Raw genomic sequence first — 20,538 nt, forward strand, 5'->3', positions numbered from 1 at the left:
ATAAATGATAAATATATTTCCAACTTGTCGCTTCGTTGAGACTGGATCATAATGAGACATTTGAATAAGAAACGACTGAAGGAAGTCATTTATTAAATTAGTATTTAAATTTAAATAAGAAATAACAATAACTTAGATACTGCATAGTTAAATGCTAAAGGCACTTGATATCTACGAAATAAGATTTTTATGAAACTCAGCCTTTTTGCAGGGAGTTGAGACTCGCTGTACGCAATACTACACCTGTCGGCTTAACCCAGCAACCAATACGCTTTATTCTGAAGCAACGCAATGTCCTGCAGAGCGATACTTTGACCCGAAAACTGAGACCTGCAAGCTTCCCACAGGGCGTGCGTAAAATAATATTGAGAAAAATTTACCCCCTAAATTCTTTAGAGCTTCCAACAAACAATGAATGAATAATTTTTGTTATTACCGTGCTTTTGCACCTCCATTGGTAACGCTTTGCCTATCAGTCTTAACTTTGTTCATGAATATAATTATATTAGTGTTGCTAGATAAGAAATGAATTAATCGCGTAGATTTACAAGAAACTACTAATTTCAAGATTTAATAGGCAAATGAGTGTTTTCTTCTTGGCAGAGGTATGTGGGGAAACGTTTGCTCGCTGGATAAGTTACAGAAATAGCCACGAGTTCCTGAGGAATGACCACGCCACGATCGAGCGCTTGTATCAAGAGAGCCTGCAAGACAACACAGCATCGTCGGGGCCTCAGCTGGCATCGTCGGGTCCTCAGCTGGCATCTTCAGGGCCTCAGCTGGCATCGTCGGGTCCTCAGCTGGCATCGTCGGGAAATTACCAGCAACAAGTGAATCCAAATTACCAACATGTGAATCCAAATTACCAACAAGTGAACCCAAATTACCAGCAACAAGTGAATCCAAATTATCAGCAACAAGTGAATCCAAATTACCAACAAGTGAATCCAAATTACCAACAAGTGAACCCAACTTACCAGCAACAATTGAACCCAAATGACCAGCAACAAGTGAACCCAAATTACCAGCAACAAAAGAACCCAAATTACCACCAACAAGCAAACCCAAATTACCAGCAACAAGTCAACCCTTATTACCAGCAACAAGTCAACCCTAATTACCGGCAACAAGTGAACCTAAATTCGCAGCAACAGGTTAACCCAAATTATGAGCAACAAGCAAACAAAAATTACCAGCAACATTTGAACTTAAATAACCAGCAGAAAATGAAACCAAATTACCAGCATCATGAGGGCATTATGCACAAAGGGCACATAGACACTGCATCGCCATTCAAGCAGCCGAGTCACACTCCATCCTTCGATCGCTTTCCCAAGCAAGAAATTTCGTCAACTTTGAAACCCGTCTTGGTTGTGCCGAAACCTTTTCAAGCTGGTGTTCAGCCTCAAGTTTACGATTCCAATTCAGTTGAACCATCACGCCCTGTGCTGCAGGTACCGGGTTATGAAGAGACTCTGATCCAGCAGGTCCAAAAAGCAGGTTATGGCTCTCCCGAGTTCAGGCAGGCACGTTCAAATCCACCAACGCTTTTCGACGCTCAAATCTTGGGTGATGGAGGATTTGTGCAAGAAGATCTTCTTAACGACCGAGGGTATGTCAATCCCCAGCCCTTTGAGTCAAGAGGAGCTGCGACTCCGTTGGTAAACGATGCTGCAGTTGACTTGGAGGCCCAGAGTGGATGGAATGGTAATCTTTTGCCCAATGTTCCCAGCAACCCAGATAAAACATTTTTGATAAATTCTAATGCTCTACGATTCAGTGATCACAACTTAGATGATCAGAAAAGCAATTGTGAAAAATTAAAAATCCCAGAAGACCAAAATAGCAGTGGTGTTATTCTTCACCACAGCAATCCTGGATTCCCAAGTCATGAAATTATGACGTTTTCAGCTACTCCTGAATTCAGCAATGCAGAAGACCACAACCCTTATGTTGTCCCTGTACTTCCACAAAATGACCAAACGAATATGCTTGGGCAGAGTCGGAGTGATCCCGATCGTCTTCTAGGCAGCACAGATCAACCAACTTTGATGAATTGATATTTCAAATTCAAGAAAAACTTATAGGTGCTAAAATACATTTTAGTCACAGTAACCCAGGCATTGTACATCGTGTCACTATAACAACCTCATTTTCTCCATAACGAAATGCAGATTTTGAACAGGAAAGCCGGACCAATCCGAATTCCTTGGACGACGTTATTAAATTTGTCGCCAAGCAAGCGAGATTTGCCTTCTTTTTGACACAAGTTGGTGCACAGCAATGAAGAAGTTTCTATTTTTGCGATACCACAAAGATTACAAGAGAAACTTAAAAAATTACAGGAAGACCAGACATCATCACACGGCGACATTCATGAGGTTCACTCGCATCGCGTCGAGGAGAACCAGAAGGAAAGTACAAAATATTGCGGAAATGAACCTATAACTAAAAGGAAAAAAAGAACTAAACTGTACATGCTGCTGGATTGAAATATAGGTAAATCTTCGCTCCACTCTGAGATTATTTAAAATTTTATCAAAGACAATTCTATCAAATTTCTAGCGAATCTGGTGCAAAGAACCTTTTTTAACGGATGTATCTGATTCCTTGAACAGAGAAAATACCAACATACCGGCAATATTAATCATGAACATATGTAAGTTAGTTTTGTGCCATAGTTGAATTTAATCATAATTAACTTCCTTCTAATAATTTTTAATGAACAAGTATTTGTGCTGTCCGATGATTAAGAGTTTATTTCAAGGCTTTCAGCACCTTATGTGTGAGCTATCCAATTGACTTCACTGTAAATATTTATTGATTCTTTTAAGAAGAGTTCGTATTTTCTCTTCATTCCAACGTTATTTCAATGGTTTTCCAGTCCTTTGGAAGAATAAACACCAACAATATAAAACGTCTTTTTATTGACTGATGAAACTTCGAACTCCACTTCGATCTAAACATGATCCGGCGAATCAAGACTTGACCTTCAGAACAATGCCTATTTTCCGCCCAGAGTTGGGCAAACAAATTCGAGTTGATGCAATTTATCAAAAGCTTTTTGAAACATTGCTTCCAATATCCTAATGCTCAAATACTTGTAACTGATGCGTCATCATCAATGTTGAAATAAGGATGAACGAGGTCCCTGTAGAATATATTTTAAATATCTTAGTTTATTCCGCTATAATGTTCCGTTAAATGTATTACCTGCATCACAATTAATGTTCATTGTCTAATCGAAAAGATATCAAAATTCAATCGGTCTCGACTATTAAAAAAATCATGGTTCTTTAAACGAGCTTAGAGGAAGCTGGGGTTTAAACTCCCCGTTTGTACGTAAAAGCACATGTTTATGAAAGAAGTTGATTAAAATTCATGTTTATTAGAACATCAAATACTCATGGTCATTCTAATCCGCAAACAATTATTGAAGGTACACTAAATATTCTAAATATAATTCAGTACAAAACATTGACAGACCACAACGCAATAAGCGAATAGTGAAGACAAATTTGATGATGCTCTGAGCCAACATATAAAATGACTTATGAAATGATCAGCGTAATCTTCAAATTTGTTTTTGACATGCTAAAATATAAAAAGAACGGGTTCTCATTATTGCATCGCCGGCCGTATCGGCAAACATGGGCGTCAAGCTTTAACCCTCTACCGCCTGACATGAGTAACCGGAGCAATATTGTCACAAGCCTACTCCCACAAACAGGATTCGTTCTAGTGAGCGCAAAATGACTTGCACTGATAGTTGCATCCACGTACGACAACTTTAAAATTTCTCTGTTGCGTACAAACGTCCTCAGGTTGCTACAATCAATAGTTTACGTATAATTGTATGTTCCCGGAGAGTGACATACGGTGGTAGGGAGATGGAAGGCTGGGAACCTTCATTTTGTTGTTGTTGATGTAGAACATCAAACACGCAGATTGCGACAGGATTAGCGTAGTCAACGCCAACTTATAAGTTTAGGTTGAAGTGAGTCACTGCATGATTCACTTCTATGATGCAAAATTCATTGTGAGGGTTGTCAATTATTCAGACTTCGATGTCAATTGATCTATGGTACATAACATGAGTAATTTGCCACATTCCCTCCATATTTTTTTCACATTTGCTCTGGAAATAATTATTGCACTATTTTTATAGCATGTAATTTACTCGTACTCAAGGAATGAATCAACTTAATTGATTAATTGTATTGCTTTTTCATCTAATTTAAAATTGTTGTTAAATTAATGCGTTATAATTCTTTTAGAATGGTAAAGTCAAATTTTTGTTTAGCAGTGGCTTGGTAATGAATATCGAAGGCCAAAAATTTCAACTGCCCTAAATTTCAAATGCAGTCACAGCGAGTATAAATTACACGATCGCACACTCAGAAAAAAGATTGTCCAAATTTCTGTAGTGTCCGTCCAAAAGGCGATGCACTTTCTACTCGAGTGTTTGCAATCATCTTGACACAGCTTGGTTCACCATATGAGCGTATCGTTGTCTGTGCTAAATCCGCTCTCTCCTGCTCCTGCTTTGGGTAGAAAAGCGTGTTATTTTTTGGACGAGAGGACCCAATAATTTTTCTCGGTACAGGCCCCGAACAGGACAGAGTCGGACAAGTTCTGCTTGTCCCTGCATAGTGTGATGCTAGGAGACATAGTGATCAGCTAGGAGACAAGCAAGAGTATGTATGGCGTTGTGTTTTCTTACTTATTTAGTTAATGATTTCAGTGCAATAGAAAAAGTTGCAAATTTTAACACCGCTCAGGTTTTCGCACCTTTCCACACTTATCCGGTATAAAGAGTAATTTCTGGTTTTATTTTAGCTTAATATAAAAAATGTAGGTTTTTGTTATATTGCACTACGTTCGGATGATGTAGTTTGCAGTAGATTGAAGTATTTATTTTAGCATAAATTCATAACACTTGCACTTCATTATTTTTCGCGGTCTTTAAAAAGGAAGGGGCAGTTGAAATAAGAACCAGATGGTTGGTTCATTGAAATAACGACTGACGGTCAACTATCACAATCATTCAAAGGAAGAATGTTCGTCTTCCGTTTGATGATCGCGGTATTTGGATGTACATTGGCATCAATATTCACTCGCCGCTCTGCATTTCTCGATCTTTCTCGAATATTATTTGTCCACTAAAATAGGAACAGTTAATGAATAATTTAAGTTGAGATCTGAAAGGAATCATGGATCATTATTCAATAAAAAAAAATAACTCAGTACTCACTGCAGTGAGTGACAGAGAGCGCATTTTCTCGTCGACGAAAACTTGAGGTCACGGACGGACAGACGGACAGACAGACATACAGACAGACGGACATGGCGAGCACAATAGTGCATTTTTTCATAAATGAGAAATGCGCTAAAAAGACACTTTGCGAGGCATTCTTAAAAATCCCCCGAAATATTTTCAAATGCAAATCTAAAATAAAATTTTATACTCGATTTATTTGTGGAAAAATTTGCACAAACGTCCTAACTAATAGCTATTAAAATCCTATTATATTCAACAAACCTCAATTTAATAAATTTTCACTTGCGTTCATCCAAATTGGAAACTGAAATAATATATCATGATCCATCGTGATGAACAGACGCACAATAAAATTGTATATTAAATCTCACGAAACATTTAATTCATGAAGTAGAATTCAATATTTCCTTGGCGTTGCAATTCGATGCTGTGGAATCGACACAACAAATAAATTCTTCATTAAAATCTCCGCGAGTATCAATGAAGTGGGCGCGTGTAGAACCCAGTCTGATTATTCTAATATATTCAGTCTCCCATAGCGAAGGCGAAGCGGGTACTGCAGTGTTCAGTCAGAGGGAATTGTACGGGAAGTGAAATGTGTCCATTGCCAACCGTACTCGCTGGCCTTAACTTTCCATATTAGAATATTAGATGTAATGTGAACGTCAGATGGACAATCATTAGCTGCTAATGTGACTATGAAAGTTTGTCGGCGCCCGGGTAAAAAGGTCTATATTAATTAATATAAAATGTTCTTATAGTCGATCCAGGTCCGGTCGAAGCGGACCACAATAGAGAAGTGAACTTATTATGAACACTTTATTAAACCGTTAAGAGTCGATCATAGTAGACATCTATATTATGTCTCATTCGTAAGTTATCACCTATTAAATATTAATTATAAATATCACCAAGTTATTAATGAATAATGAGCTGGGAACTCATATCTCGCCAATGAGTAATGAGATTTAATTATACGCCAACTAAGTTCCTCAGATTTACTAATTCTTTTATGATTTTAGTTTATTTTAAATTACATTAAACAAGGGAGATATTATTAAATCCCTTTACGTTTCATTTTTTCCGCAGTTCAATAATCTTGAATTTAACAGAACTAAAATAGTGTGGATGCTTATTTAATGCGTACGCCATTTAATTACGCATGAAGCTCAATTTTTTTTACTTATTAACTTCGTTAAAAGATGTTATTCTTGTCTTAATGAAAAAGTATTAATATATAAGCACTACTCATAGGCATATTATGGATAACCAATTATATTTGCACAAAATAACCATGAGAAAAAGCTCATTCCTCAAAAACTTTATACCTTAAAAACCTCATTCATTGAAAACCCCATTAATTAAAAATCTCATTCCTTAAAAACAGCATTCCCTAAAAACATTATTCTTTAAAAACCTCATTCCTCAAAAATCCCATTCCTTAAAAAACAAATTCATTAAAAAAACCATTCCTTAAAAACCCCATTACTTAAAAATCTCATTCCTTAAAAACCACATACTTAAAAACCCCATTCCTTATAAACATCATTTCTTAAAAACCCCATTCCCTAAAAACCTCATTGCTTAAAAACCTCTTTCCTTAAAAACCTCATTCCTTAAAAACCTCATTCCTTAAAAACCTCATTCCTCAAAAATCTCATTCCATAAAAAACTCAATAATTAAAAACCCCATTCCTCAAAAACCTCACCCCTTAAAAACCCTCATTCCTCAAAAACCTCATTCCTTAATCACCTCATTCCTCAAAAACCTCATTCCTCAAAAATCTCATTCCTTAATCACCTCATTCCTTAAACACTTCATTCCTCAAAAACCTCAATCCTTAAATACCCTATTTCTTAAAAACCTCATTCCTTATAAACCTCATTCCTCAAAAATCTCATTCCTCAAAAACCTCATTCCTCAAAAACCTCATTCCTTAAACATCTCATTCCTCAAGAACCTCATTCTTCAAAAACCTCATTCCTTAAAAACCTCATTCCTTAAACACCTCGTTCCTCAAAAACCTCATTCTTTAAAAACCTCATTCCTAAAAAAAATCATTCCTCAAAAACCTCATTCCTCAAAAACCTCATTCATTGAAAAACTCATTCCTTAAAAACCTCAATCCTTAAAAACCTTTATTCCTCAAAAACCTCATTCCTTAAAAACCTCATTCCTTAAAAACCTCATTCCTCAAAAACTTCATTCCTTTATTCCAGAGTTTGACGCCCAAGCTTTCTACGGTTGCTGCCTCGGCAGAGCAGGACAGCCATGTCTAGCCAGTGAATTGCAAAGCAATTGAAAAGTGAAAATATTCACATGCAGTGTAATTATATTATTTATGTGGGCGGAATAGCTTTCAAATTTTTACACTTCTTTCAAAAAAATTACAAATTAAAGTCTCAGGAGAGAATAAAATCAACAAATAAATTATTTTCCGGTAAATAAAACTATTTTTTCAGATAAGTAAAACCTTTTCGTTCTGCTCTTTCCATCAAACAAATGTCGTGTTGTCGACCCCCGATACCAGAAATTTAGGATGATAATGATGCGGGCAAAGAACGTTAACCATTTCAGAAAATGTCCACCACTTATCGGCCGTGGAAACAACATTGAATGTTTATTATAAAACACCGTTTCAATAACATTCTTCAAACGCCATAGTAACGACGCTTATTAAACTCCGTTTCAACGATATCAATTCGTAATCAACATTATTTTAACGTCACATGTCTTTGTTCTCAGTATGTACAGGGTGCGGCGCGGGAACTTACTTATTTGAATTGCGCGCCACGTGGCGGCCATTAGTCCTAGGAAGGTGGCGCCATGCGCAATATGGAAAAAGAGTAAGTTCCCACGCCGCACCCTGTATATTAGGTACGAGAATCAGGTTCTAGGCGCGGCGCGCCCCAGACATGCACTACATGAACAAAATGGCCGCACTCGGGGTCACTTCTATATAGAAGTGAGGCATGTAAAAAGATGATCGTTTGGTTACGGTCAAAAAACTTTCCCCGGTTCCATAATTTATTTTAGAGTTTTATATGCTAAAATCTATAATGTATATAATTTGAACCGTTAAAATTATGTCTTTTGCACTTTTTTTACTTGTATGATCAAATTCTCAATTTCGTACGCTTAACCTATCCTCAATCATGTTGTTAAGTCAAAATAAATTCTGAAATTAAGATTAACTAACCAACTACTATTCGGTCAGTACTCTATTATTTATAAAATTTCTATAAAAGAAAGGTCTTTACGAGATATAAATAAAAACTGGTTCATATTTGCAGTAGTATCAGTACAAAAATAAACTGCACATCCAACGTAAGCTATAATAACTCATCCTGAGCTCTAATGCACGACCTTATCGCGCTGTCATGAATATATAACAACTTATACTGGCCAGACAAACAAGGTATTAGGAGCCAGGCACTTCAGAGGTGAACTGCTTGCTTGGTTCATGCAAAACATTGCTTGTACATTAGCCTATATAGAGTGCTTGCTTTACAGTCTTGTGCAAAACATTGCTTGTACATTAGCCTAGAGTGCTTGCTTAATTTTATGCAAATCGTTGCTATAAAAAATTCGGTAAGGAATGTTGACAGAGGCGGCTGGAATGCTGTGTTTAAATTTGTAGTGATTGTCGTGCATTGACCCTTTAACATATTTGCTGCTATGGTAACCCTATTTGACATTGATTAATGAACAATTGACGAAAAAATCCGAAACCGATGTTACGATCAGAATATTTTCATTATCTACGAAATTCGAATAAACGGGAATAACATGAATGTTTGTTCGCTTCCGACAATTTTATCAATTAATTAAGTAATGATTTGAGCATTCCATTTAATGATAGTATATTTTATATTTTAGTGTGCATAGATAATATCTTAGCATAAAGACAGGAAACAGCTGAAGCTGTTGAACTAAAATTATGAAATACGTAATTCGATTTGAGATTATCATCAAAGACTCTCACAACCTATTGAAAAAGAAATTTTTCAGCTTGATAAACGGGAGAAATTTTAGTTTGCGGTTATATTCAGTATAATATACACAAATTACCACAGTCGGCAACGAGTGGTCGCTCAGCGACTCTAGCTCCGGCGCCAATATCTGTACACATCGGACAAAGTTACCATAAACTTAATGTTAAGGCTTGGAGGTTCATTTTGGATTTAAAGAGCCTAAAAAATGGTTCTAATCCACAGGCATATTCGAGTAAATAATGTGGTATTTATTGCAAGCGCGAGGAATTTTAAGACCATCCCAAAAAGGCAGTCGAAACAACACGAAGTCCCAACAATGTCTTGTAACCTTGGCAATGCGTAGCTACAATAATCCAATTATTGTTCGGTAGAAGCAGTGCAAATAATTCAATTAGTGGCATCGGCGACCTTTTGCGTGCATAGTTCCGATATTGCAATCACGGTCACTGCCATACATTGAATCCAATTTAACGGTCAGCATTGAGTCCAGGTAATGCCATACAGGGAACATCGAGTCCAGTAATATGTTCCACAAGTTCCCCGTATGGCATTGACCTCAAGTTCACTGCGTGGCAATGAACTTGACCGCATTGCAAATGGCTGCCCGGCATCTTCGAGAGCCGCCACATGGAGGAGGGTGTGTTTCCAATGCAGCGCCGTGAGCTTTAGGGTCATAATTTTAGGCAATATATGTGGCCATTGTTGCCACGGGACCTGTTCTTCTACCGTGCAGAAAGTCTTTAGCAAGCAAATGCCCTGCGCAGCCTGTGAAATATGAAACTCATTAGTGGCGGCGACATCGCTGCTCTGCTTCCCAAATCTTCGGCTAGCGACCACACTTTATTACGGCTCGTGGAATTGAGGATACTGTGGAAAAATTCATGTTCATTCTAAAGCATCGAAAAAAATCAACGCAGCACTTTTAAAAACATGATCATTAAATTGAATTGCATGCCACAATGCATGAAATTGTACATTGGCGAAATGCCTGTAATGTTTCAGACAGACTATTTAGAATTGTCTTCCTCCGTCAATTTTGTAAGCGACTGAAATAGCCTTGCATTCTATACACATGCAAACGATAACCATGAATGACAAGTAAACTTAAAGGGAATTTTTATACTAGGTTATTCAGGCTATCAGGATTGTTCGGGTTAAAAGAGACTCGATTGAATGGCCTCACATGACGCCAAATTAAGTTTACACTTAAATGCCTAGTATGAATTGAGAGCATAGCCTATTATAAAGGAATCAGAGATAGACTCCGAGCTTTTATTCTTCTCACTACCACACAGGTATAAGTAAGAATTTGTACGAGCCGAGCTTCAATATAACTGGCTGACTTCAAATAGAATGAGCCGAGCTTCAATATAAATGGCCTAACTTCAAATAGAAAGAGCCGAGCTTCAATTTAACTGGTCGACTTCAAATAGAATGAGCCGAGCTTCAATATAACTGGCCTAGCTTCAACCTGTCTCTTATACNGTATGATGCTCATGCATGATACTCATGTATGATGCTCATGCATGATACTCATGTATGATGCTCATGCATGATACTCCTCATACGTATGCACTCGACTTCATTTTTACTTAATTGATAGGTACCGAATTACTCATAAACAATAGCCTAACAGTAAAACAGTATTTATTCAGTAAATCGCTAAATTCCAAACCAACTTTTCATTATAATGCTTGACAATAAAAACTTTTACGTAAGAAAAGCGTTAGATGCACGAGAGGTGAACTAATACCTCATTAACTCTATGGATCGAGAAGGAATTTCTAGACATGGAGGGGCCCTCGACATGGATACTTGATAAGCCCTCGACCGTTTGATGTGTCACTTTCAGTGTCCCAGCCAATAAATTGTGCAGGAAAATACAGCCAACGAAAATTGCACGCAGCCAAATGCAGCAAATGAAAAAATTAATATAAATAAGTTGGTTTTCGTTTTTATTTGCGAGTCTATCGCTTGCATTGTTCGATGTTGTCAGCGGACAGGACAATTTACGGCATCCAGCAAAGTGAACTATCAAGCTGATATGTATCGATTTATCTAATGAATTTTCATACTAAGAATAACTTTCCTTTTGTGCCGTTTGTTGCTGATAAGAAGGCTTGTTTAGAAATTATTAGAAAATATAAAGCAAATAATGTGTAATCTAAAAAAGGTGGTTTTTACAATCGACTGAATCAAATCGTAAAAAAATGAATTCAGACAACAATAATTGTTTTACATTAACACATTCAAAACATACTGTTTATATCTGTAATTGAACCTTTTGTTTTAATCCTCTAAATGTTGTTTATATCAATTTGTTAATTATTAACTATAAAGGAGTATCGCGTCAACCGACGTGCAAAAGGAACATAAAAATCTCATTTTGAACCAAATTCGTTGTCGATTCTAGCGCTTGATATACCTAGCAATTGAACAAATAACTAAACAATAAAGATTAATTTATGAAGACCAATTTTATGAGGTATGAATTTGTTAAATTAGAAGAAAATTTAGTAGGAGGCTCAACAACAATTGAGAACATAGGTTTCAAATTTCCTTCATTATAGGAGTATAGCGTTCTTAATATTAACAATTAGCATTTTCTGACTGAACACAGTTTCAGTAGACTGGAAGTAACACAAAATTTTAAGTGATTCGTTTCAAATATTTTTCCATGCAAATATGGGACTAATAAACTGAAAAAATTATATAAACTATCCAAGTCCCAATATATAATTGTATACATACATATAATTGCAACATGCTTGATTGCCATATATCAAATATTTTTATATTCTATAGCAGAACTCTGATATTGGAAGTCACCTGTTTTTTTTCGTATACGTCCTTTGTTGAGCTAAATTTTCGCGCAATTTCTTTTAAGCATCTTTGCAATTTCTTTCTAAAACTAGAGTTGTTTCGTAGTGATTCTGATGCTTAATTCTTTCTTATTATCTCTCGATTGATATACTAAGTATCTTCCGTTGCTATTGTCGAATACCGTACGCTAAAGTCTGGCTCCTAAAGTCAATACCGGTTTTATTTTCTTGGAAAAACAATAGAAGTCACTACATTGATCGTGATGTCAAACGCGATTTTTTCCTGATAATTCGATGCTGATCAACATGATCTAGTTCATGCTGGGATTCTTCGATTATTTATTCAATTGTTCGATAATTTATATCAAACTGCTTCCAGAGACTAAAATTTTAATTTAGAATTTTGATTGTAGGATATCGAGCGTGTAAATTTGGGTCGGGCAAGCAAAATGTTAAAGCCATAAGATCTGCGTATAATTAAATACTTAAAAAAAAACTTTTTAAAAAACCACGTTTTTCTTGTGGACTAAAAAGTAGAAAATAAATTATGGCTCGCCCCAAAAAACGTGTATCGGGCAGATTTATGATTAAAGCGTAAAACACACAACACACGAGTCCGACCCACGTTTTTTTGGGGCGAGCCATAATTTATTTTCTACTTTTTTAGTCCACAAGAAAAACGATTAAGATTTGATCAAGTATGACTTGACGTACGTATCGATGATACGCAGCGTCAGCGCCTGCTCGTCTATAACGTCAGCGCCCGCACTTCATACTATATATATACTATATATATATATATATATATACTTTTTTATGATTATATATACTAGTTTTTACGATTTTATCTGAAATTGTTAGCGAAAATAGCCTGCATGCCGAATTTCAGATCTCTAGAGCAATCAGAAGTGGGCTAATTTTCGTTGTCAATGTTAACAACAAACAAACAAACAAACAAACGCGAAGCTGAGTAAAGAAAAACGTTTTAAAAATAGAAAATAGCTTGCCTTTTAACAAATGCGTTAAAATTAAATATTTTCTTGTTTTCCGGAACTCCAAACTTTCTGTCGCTAGTTTTTAATGGAACGGATTTTTTAGAATAAGATAATATATTTAGATGGAGAATAATGGACAAAGTTTTTTTTTAATTGCTTTTTGAGTCAGGAAATACATTTGCAGACATATGAGTGGGGCGGAGAAATTAATAGATAATGACTGGCCACAGGAAATTGTGAGTTTGTAAGGTACGTTTGCAGGGGCAAGTTATATTTGTCGAGCATGGCGTTTGACAGAAAAACTTTAAAATAGAGCGATAAAAATTGAAAGTTTAATTGGCATTTGTGAAAGTGAATTCGAGATGAAATAAAATTACAAGACAAGATGAGAGTGTACTCAAAAAGTTTTAGGTGTAAGTGAGGGTGAGTCAGTTTAAATCGAGGTAGAAAAAGAACTAGATTTGAAGATTTTCTAAAATTAATATTTATATAAAAAATTTACTGTCCTGACTCATAAAAAACAGGGACAGATTGGGCGGGCAGTCTAGGGGGCCGGTTATCCTGGACGCGATAACCGTTATTCGGAGCTCGTTGACCGGCGGTCCGCATATATAGCAAAGCCCGGACCGGACTGCAGGCATTGCTGCATTTACCGCTCCGGCTTACGGAACTTTCTTTGCGGCGGTCCGGACGTATTATTTCAATTTTTGTAAGACAGTCAGTGTTGCTTATGTCAGGTAAATGGATTAGTCATCCATCACTGTCGAATACGGCGAATGCTATAGCTTCTCTCTCGTTACTAGAATAATTTCAATGAGAACAACCGAGAATTTGATTGTTTTTATGTTTTCATGAATAAATATTTTTGTTATTTTTGGCGCATTTTCTCATTTATGGAAAAAAGGCGCTATTGTGCTCGTCATGTCCGTCCGTCTGTCCGTCCATCCGTCCGTCCGTGACCACGTTTTCGTCGACGAGAAAATGCCCTCTCTGTCACTCACTGCAGTGGGTACTGAGTTCAATTTTTTTAATTCTATTGACCTGAAAAATATTCTCGCAACAAATGTTAAATGTTCTCAAAAACCATGGATTAAAATAAGACCTTTTTCTAAAGGGGTAAAGTTAAGAAGGTTCCTCAATCTAGATCCTATTACAGTAAAGCAATTGTCTAAGCTCAAAGTCAGCGAGGAATTGTTGCAATTGTCACGTATTTGTTAAGGTTGTCCTCTTCAATTGAAATATTACCAAATAAATTACTTATCGATAAACGGACACGTTCCATAAATGAAGCCAACTTGACGTAAACTTTTAAACCAAAAAAATTTCCAGATTTTTCAATAGCATTATTATTTCAAGTTAGCCGTGAATATACGTTACAAGCGACCCAATAAGGGACGTTTCATCAAGGACGTCGAGACGTCATCAAACATGGATTTTTTGGTAAGTAAAACAAATTTCCCGCCGACTTTAAGATGAAATACCAAACTTCTCTTGCCACCGTAATTTAAATCGAGAAATAATCCGATTACTCCTAAACTATCCTAATGCCATGATTTTCATGAAGAGCGGCAACGCTCTTCACTTCTCTGTTTTTCATTGCTGCGGCGTCAATATATAGAGTAATTTGTAGAACGATAATGCAAACTCCTTATTTCAAAAGAAGCCTCAATTCCTGCAACACTAAATCAGCTTGAAGCTAAAGAAATGTCTTGAAGTATCAGACCAAAACTCAACAAACGAGTTTCGATGTTCCTGGTAATAATCGATTGATAATATTTAAATTCGACCTATGAAAATAAGAGTTTTAAATAGATTTATGTTAAAAATAATAATTAATTAAGACAAGAAAAAACTACATACATGTTCTGGACTGACATGCCGCTGTCACGAAATCTTCGAGGAAAAATCAACTAATTGAGTGATTTACAACGTTAGAGTTCACAGGATGGCTGTGCCGGACACGCGAGACGTTGTAGAATGTTACGAAATTCTCTGTAATATGATTCCCATTTTTTAATTTTTATGGGAAAAATTGCTAAAAGGTCACTCCTCGCCGGTTTAAAATTTTCGGTAAAAAAGGCAAAAATATATTTCACAAAATGCGCCTGCATGAGCGATGATAGTAATAGGAATTGACAACTAGAGGGTAGGTAGTTCATGATTATTGCAAATCAAGTGTGCTAAGTTAAATATTATGCATTTACTTGGAAATTTATTTTAAAAATTCTTCACTTGGAAATATCTTTCGTTAGCGATTGAAGCAAACTAGTATTAAAAGGATGAACGAATCGTCTAACGATTAATTTAGGCATTTGTTATAAACTGATATATTCGGCTTCAAAAATCTTTGATGGTATTTACTTCCACTTTAACTTAGATGCAAAAGTGGAAGAATGTTAATATTTTCATCTGCATATTGTCAGCGAAAAGAATACATTATTATTTTTCTTATTGCTCCCCTTAGTCACAGTTAATGTACTGCCTGATTATACTAATATATTCAGTCTCCCATGGCGCGGGCGGAGCGAATACTGCAGTGTTCGGTCAAAGTGAATTAGGCGGGAAGTACATTACCCGCCTTATTTACTGGCCTTTTCCTTATCTGAGAGACACAAAGAGAGCTTATTTATCGCATTTTTGTGTCAAGACCGACTTAATGCTTTGCTAATTGTTGAGTACAAATCTTTCATTTTTACATTCGTTAAGCATAATCTCATTTCCCGGCGACAATGGTGCTGGTGCTCCTGCCATGGACATAGAAAATAATGCCGTGTATACAGATAACTGAAAATAGATCTATTCCTTCAATGATACATCTGAAATTTCAGAAAGGCTGCCATTAGCGAAAGAGCTTTTTTTATTCTTGATGTGAGTTTCCTATCTTCTCGATAAAATAAATCGGAATTGGACGCTCGGAATTTAATGACTTACACTGCGAATTTCTTCAAGTTAATTAGATGTCAAGAATTTCATTATAGTATGAAAATCCTGAAATAATTAAAAAATAATTCAATTGTCAAATATAAATTTAACCACAATGGCTCAGACATATAGCTCGGTCATGACCGGAGATCGACTTCAATGTCTACAGTCTATGAATTTACTGAGAGACTCACATTAACTGAATATTTAGATCAAAATTCTCAATGGCTAATCACCTAGACCATTCAACGAAAGACTGAGTTTTATAGTTTAGTTGAAATATCCCTCACTAAAATATAATTCATTGGATATCTGTAATGAAGTTAAACTTGATTTAATTCACTTCTGCAGCAGCTAACCTTTACGAAAATTCAAAATATTTACATCGCTTTAGCAGATAAGTTTTTGTGCGTTCATGCAATAATGAACATGAATTATTGATATCCTTGCTCCTGATCTCTCCTACAGGAAATGTTCTCGCTCGGTCTCCTGTGCTTCACGCTCCTCACAGCGCCCGCGTCGGCCCAAGTGGCCCCCAACGGCTCGGCGGGGACCATAGGTCAGTGACACGAAGAATAATAGAAAACGCTAACAAAATTTATGTAATAATTTTTGGCAAAGTAAGGCGTTTATTAGATGAGAAGGAATAATTTTAACTGCTAGCTAGGTTTCGAACCTGCAACTAACTTTCCCACTCTTGCAGCTATTTATGACTTGGAAACTTTGCTGACAACGATACCAATTTTTCCCTGCTGGCTGAGGCTCAAACCCACGAGTCGATGCTCCAATCTTATCGATTTTAACAAGCACATTTTGACAATACGATGCTTCTATAAAAATTAGTATGGGCATGATCGTCATTGTTGCAGCTCCATTGTTTGAACATATTGCGCGTTTGTTAGTGTGGTAAGAAGTGGCACGATGCAATGGATCGCTCCTTATGGAGCGTTGAGGTTTCCTATCCGATTAGATTCGCCTGAACTTCGTCCTATTGTATCTCCGAAAGACAATAGTAATTTTTTGTGCCTGTCAAGTCATATCCAATTGCAAAGAATAAAAAATTGTTTCATTTGTTACAGAAAATTTCTCCCTTCCTCCAGTATCCTGGCGTCATACTGCACTGGTTATGCATCTTTTGTATCTTTGTATCTCGGAAAGACAATATAAAATTTGAAAGCTTATCGTCTTATTTTCAATGTCATAAAATCAAATAATTTCTGCATTCGCTCCAGAATTTTCCCCCAGCAGCATCCTGGTTCCATACAGTACTTGTTATAATTTTTTACATAGGTTTCATTCGACATGGGTTATCAATTTTAAATAATTAAAAAAAGAAAAGCGTATTCCGGCTGCATCTTCGCAGACGGCTACATACCATAGCGTGTGCTTGCTTCATAGAAGGATGCACAGAATGCAATTTCATGATAAAAGTTTATTTTATAATAATAAGTTTACAGTTTAATAAAATTCGAAAACCTTTGTAAAGTTCTTCGGTCAAGAGGCATTGAAAAGGTATGACATATGTCTTGTCTAAATTTAAACATTAAATTTAGTGACAGTACGTAGAACTTAGTAGGAAAACACATGAATATATTGCCGCACCATGAAGCAATCTTAGATCAGAGCTAAAGAACATCAATTATGCCACGAAATCTAGAGCCGATATTAATTAATCAATTTTTTCAGGCTTAGCATGGTAGTAATTGTAAATAATATTCTCCAACAACACGTTCAAATTCAATAAGTAAATGAAAATAGAATAAATTAAAATATTCATTAGGATATTTTCCGTGATTTTTCAGATTTTCGGTACCCGGACGTGATTGTGAGTCCTCTTGTGCCGTGCCCGTACGTTGGGGTTTTTCCTCACCCCCGAGACTGCCGCTGGTTCTACCGGTGAGTCCTAGACAAAAGTCTCCCACCCCCGAGACTGCCGCTGGTTCTACCGGTGAGTCCTAGACAAAAGTCCCTCGCCTCCGAGACTGCCGCTGGTTCTACCGGTGAGTCCTAGACAAAAGTCCCCCACCCCCGAGACTGCCGCTGGTTCCACCGGTGAGTCCTAGACAAAAGTCCCCCACCCTCAAGGCTGCCGCTGGTTCTACCGGTGAGTCCTAGATAAAAGTCCCCCACCCCCGAGACTGCCGCTGGTTCTACCGGTGAGTCCAAGGAAAAAGTCCCCCACTCCCGAGACTGCCGCTGGTTCTACCGGTGAGTCCTAGACAAAAGTCCCACCCCCGAGACTGCCGCTGGTTCTACCGGTAAGTCCTAGACAAAAGTCCCCCACCCCCGAGACTGCCGCTGGTTCTACCTGTGAGTCGCAGAGCAAAGTCCCAACAGGGGAGCTACTCAGAAGTGCATTTTCAATTCCATTGAAATTTCCTGATATTTATATTATGAACCTTAATGATGAGGCTACTTTGCTTCTTAATTCGCGTATTACATTATTAAATTACTACCATACTAAGTATTTTTACTGCACACTTCAGCTGTTACGACACGTACGAATCCGGGCACTTCTGGCGCGCGTACTTTGAGTGTGGGCCCGGCACGATGTTTTCCGACACGCTGGACCAGTGCGTGTTCCCGGGCCCTGCCAACAACTGTTTGGTGGAAGCCCCGCAGCCAAGCCACAACTGCAGGACCCAACTCAGCGGCTGCCGCCAGCAAAACGTCTGCGCCCCTTCCGCTGTCGGTGAGGGAATCGAAATTAATCATATTCTTGATCGAATAATTATTAATTAAAACAATTATTTTTTATAATCATAAATGAAACAGATCAGCTATGAAAACTGGAATCTAAGAATTGGTCGTAATTAACAACACATAAACTATTCTAAACAAAAATTAGCGCTGTGGTTCAAAATAAAACACTTTCAGACGTTCATGTGTCAGCGCATGTCTGACCCTGCATATGATTTTGTTTCAGGCTCGTCGTTTGTGTACAAAACGGAGATTTGCTCGCAATTGCTCCGGATTTGCGATGGCTCTCCGAACGTCGAACTCTGCAGCGCAGGCTACGTCTATGATGTGGCTAACAACAAATGCATTCAAGGTGAGAATGGTTTGTCCTATTCATCAAAAAATTGCCGCCTTATATAATAACAAAGATGTTTCTGAGAAAACTATTTTATTTTTAACTCGATGAGGTTTCGTAATATATGGCAGCAGCCAATTTATGCTATTAGCAAAATTAAAAATATATATATTAACGACCAGAAACTAACGTAAACCATGTAGTGCTTTAGCAGGTGATTTCAATCAACACGATACATTTCAAATAAGTCTTCAAGATAATTAATAATAATTAAAATACTGGTCGATATTGATTGATTTTTTTCAGCACACTTATTATTCGGAAACCACTTATATTTCGGGCACCAAAAATAATCTATCGTTCATTTATGTTGATTCTTACCCGAAAAAAATTCCTTCGTTACGATAAAAGTTTATTCTGGTAAATAGAGGCTTCTGAAACTGAAAATAATTATTCCATTAAAAATAACTGCGGGAAATTAAGAATTTCATTTATAAAACATTAATTTAGGGTAAGAATTATTTCCAGGAGTCGTATTTTCAGTCGGAAAAATATTTTCTGAATTAATATTTTCTCACGTATGATGCAATGTTTTATTCTCTCTTGAGTTATATTATTTGTGACATAAATGGCGCCTCCAAATGTTTATAAAAAAGTTATCGGGGCACTATGATCAAAACTTACTGGAAAATGGTGCAAAAATGTTTAAATAAAATTATGGTCAAAGAACTACAAAAAAAAATGTTACTTGCAAAACAGGGGCTTGACTGGTTGGATGACTTCCAAGATGAAATCACTCATGAAACACCCATAAATAAAATAACGAGTATGAAATCAAATTTCACCTGTCTCCATCTCCATCAACTTGATACATATTATCAGATTTTTCAAGCTATTTGATGTTTGCTATAACGTTCACCAAGGCATGGGTCAGCGGTTCAATTTAGAAATAAATTATTGGGCTGCTCTGCGATGGCGGAGGTGATAACGATTCCTCGCCACGCAGCTCTCGCTTAGCAACATCAGCCCGGAAGTGTCAAGCATGTGTTGAATTTCTCAACTTCCTGGTGAACAGGTTTAAAGGCAGTCTCTTGTGTATTTTTCCGTTTAAATTGACCTGCGCTTGTTATTTCGCGAGTGGAAAAAACGTGTTTCGTGGTCTGGTATGATAGGTGTTTCCTATTAACTAAAACTTATTCTGCTATCCATGCTGACATTTGAGAAAACACTGAAGGAAAACAAGCGAGTTTTTCTACCGATGATGGGTCGTAATTTTTTCAGTTATTTGACCGCATTATATTTATGCCAAAAAATTCGGATATCCAAGTTATCTAAACGGAATTAGTCATCTCCTGTAAGAAATCTCAATATAGAAAACAAACAGCACACAAAAAGTATAAAGAAAAGCGAAAAAATAATTTTGATTATGTTGGAGTAATTTTGATTTCCCACATTTTTAGATGAACGGGGAAATTCACAATTACATTA

The 20,538-nt window shown here is 36.8% G+C and overlaps 1 protein-coding gene across 4 annotated transcripts in view; it reads left to right on the top strand.

Moving 5' to 3' along the window:
* Nucleotides 1–20,538, top strand: part of LOC108671948 (mucin-4) — a 43,055-nt gene that overhangs the window by 14,321 nt on the left and 8,196 nt on the right. For 2 of the 4 annotated variants that reach the window (XM_018159545.2, XM_018159546.2), the window contains one exon: nucleotides 212–350. In XM_018159545.2, the coding sequence (XP_018015034.1) occupies nucleotides 212–350 (139 nt within the window). Of the gene's footprint in view, nucleotides 1–211; nucleotides 351–14,228; nucleotides 14,535–16,484; nucleotides 16,576–17,818; nucleotides 17,913–18,502; nucleotides 18,709–18,942; nucleotides 19,069–20,538 lie in introns of those variants that run through there. The other 2 variants (XM_018159547.2, XM_018159548.2) reach the window with 2 other exon arrangements.

Source organism: Hyalella azteca, unplaced genomic scaffold (assembly GCF_000764305.2).
Source record: "Hyalella azteca isolate HAZT.00-mixed unplaced genomic scaffold, Hazt_2.0.2 contig12030, whole genome shotgun sequence".
Taxonomy (NCBI): Eukaryota; Metazoa; Arthropoda; class Malacostraca; order Amphipoda; family Hyalellidae; genus Hyalella; species Hyalella azteca.